The sequence below is a fragment of the Engraulis encrasicolus genome, chromosome 1, assembly GCF_034702125.1.
Source record: "Engraulis encrasicolus isolate BLACKSEA-1 chromosome 1, IST_EnEncr_1.0, whole genome shotgun sequence".
NCBI classification, from domain to species: Eukaryota; Metazoa; Chordata; class Actinopteri; order Clupeiformes; family Engraulidae; genus Engraulis; species Engraulis encrasicolus.
In genome coordinates this window covers 49,752,515-49,755,014 of record NC_085857.1, presented here as the reverse complement: position 1 = coordinate 49,755,014, position 2,500 = coordinate 49,752,515, and the positions used below count along the sequence as shown (strand labels likewise).

Here is a 2,500-nt window from a genome sequence, read left to right as displayed (position 1 = left end):
TATTGCTGGCCAGTTACGTCATAGCGAATCTGAAGTTCACAATACAGTCAGTCGGTGTTGTTGGCTAGCTTGTTCACTTTGTCTGCTACAAGTGGATTTCATAACGAAACTAAGAGCATTCTCAAAGTTGGATTTCCAAGAGGAAAATATGTGATAAAGAATGGAGGACCGACAGAGCTGAAGGGTTTGCTACTGCAGGTGGTCAGAAGGTTATAACTACCCGATCATTTCAAAGTGAGTTCTACAACAGAAACTATTTTTTGTTTCCCCTGTGTCCCGTTTGCAACCGGCGAGAATGTGTGGAAGACCATTCGCATGGAATTGTACGACTTAACAATTTACTAAGGACTAAGGAGCCTCACGAAACACAAATCCTCGCGGCTACTCATATTCATATTCAATGCCAAATTGCTTTGGACGTTTGGGGCGTCTCGAATAGATGTGGCTTTGGATGGACAGCACCGGCTAAAGTAACGTTAGCATGCGCAACGCCAAAGTGAAGGAAAAGAGCGGCGCATGGACCTGATGTACGAGTTAAAGGTAAGATCAGTGTTTCCTATGTGTGTGAAGCCTGTGTTTGTGAGACCCGTGGGGAGAGAGATAATCCGCCGTGATTCTCTCTGGTGTGGTGGTAGCTTTTGTGATCTGAACAGGATTCTCATGTGCCCTGTAACTGTTTGTAAAGTTGAGTAGGCTACAGGGTGCCGTTGAGGTAAATCAAATATACCCGTGTAACTACAAGACTCTGATCTAATTCCAAAGTGTAGGCATAACATAAAGGACAGTCCCAAAATATTTGGTGACCATATCGAAGCTTGTGTAGTAATCTCTGTTTAAATGTTGACATTCGCTTCCTGCCACACCTTTGTCCCACATCGTTTGCCGTAGCCTCGTACAAGTAGATGTAGGCCTACATTTGCACGAGAATCCGGTGCTTATCACAAAAGCTATCACACCAGTTTGTTCGCCGTGGTGCTCAGCGGTCTATAATGACACCATGTTTTGAATCCTGTGTGTGTGTGTGTGTGTCTTCCATTGAGCATCCGCCGTGATGTGGTTTATGTGAGACCACTGTTTGAATCCTGTGTGTGTGAGAGTAGTGGGCTGTGAAGGAGCGTACACTCTTCACTACTCTCCCCTCCTCCTCTCCTCTCCTCTCCTCTCCTCTCCTCTCCTCTCCTCTCCTCTCCTCTCCTCTCCTCTCTTTTCCCATCTCCTCTCCTCTCCTCTCCTCTCTTTTCCCATCTCCTCTCCTCTTCCCTCTTCTCCTCTCCTCTTCTCTCTTCTCCTCTCCTCTTCTCTCTTCTCCTCTCCTATCCTCTTCTATCTTCTCCTCTCCTCTCCTTTCCTCTCCTCTCCTCTCCTCCCCTCTCTTCTCCTCTCCTCTCCTCTCCTCCCCTCTCTTCTCCTCTCCTCCTCTCATCTCCTCTCCTCTCCTCTCCTCCCCCCTCTCCTCCTCTCCTCTCCTCTCCTCTTCTCTCCTCTCCACTACTCTCCTCTCCTCTGCTCTGCTCTCCAGCTTTCTCAGCCGTGATGCTGCTGTTTGTCCACATTACTGCTGTGTGGTTTATGTGAGACCACTGTTTGAATCCTGTGTGTGTGTGTGTGTGTGTGTGTGTGTGTGTGTGTGTGTGTGTGTGTGTGTGTGTGTGTGTGTGTGTGTGTGTGTGTGTGTGTGTGTGTGTGTGTGTGTGTGTCTGTGTGTCTGTGTGTCTGTGTGTGAGAGAGACTCACTACCTTCTTCTGATTGGCTGGTGAGAGACTGCGGTAGAGCTTCCTGCCCTGTTTCCCAGCATTCCATATGGTGAAGCTCTCCCATTGGCCGAGGACCCTCTCTTGCAGGAAGCTCACGCGCAGGTCCCAAATGGTCTCCCTGTGGATGCAGAAAAAGGCAAGACAGAAAGGTTAATATAATATTACACTAGGGGGGGGGGGGTGTTCAAAATAATGATATTGGGATATTGGGCCTCTCCACGATACACGTGTCGTAGGCCTCAGTATTGATATTTCATTTGATGAAATGACTTTTGAATGCTACACAGCTACTGCCACTTGTCATGTGTATCGCATCGTGAACAGTAGGCCTACAGTTTTATGTTACACAACATTACATTACTTTACCTTTCAGATCTCAAAAGGTATCCCTCTGGAGGGACAAAAAGAGCCAAAGTGTGAATAATAATAAGCCTGCATTACATTGCAATAGGCCTACATTTCAGGACTCCAATGAGAAAGTAAGACAAAAATCTAACAGTGAATGTTAGAGGTCTCTTGTATTTGCATTGCATTGTATTGATAGTTGTGCAGTGTATGCTATTCCATTCATGAGGAAAAAACACCCAAGCAAGGTGTGCATATAGCCCGATTCGCACGGGATAAATATTACCTAGGGACTAGAGACTAAAAAAACGTGATCTCGGTTTCACCTACACAAGGTTCTCTTTTTGATGAGAGACGTTTTTGTGTTGTTGTTGTTGTTCATACTAACTAGGCTATGTGC

At 46.3% G+C, this 2,500-nt stretch overlaps 1 protein-coding gene across 1 annotated transcript in view; it reads right to left on the bottom strand.

Annotated features, from left to right (window-relative positions):
• Positions 1-2,500, bottom strand: part of b3gntl1 (UDP-GlcNAc:betaGal beta-1,3-N-acetylglucosaminyltransferase-like 1) — a 65,178-nt gene that overhangs the window by 13,037 nt on the left and 49,641 nt on the right. The window contains exon 10 of the mRNA XM_063204652.1: positions 1,738-1,873. Coding sequence (XP_063060722.1) covers positions 1,738-1,873 — 136 coding nt within the window. The remainder of the gene's footprint in view (positions 1-1,737; positions 1,874-2,500) is intronic.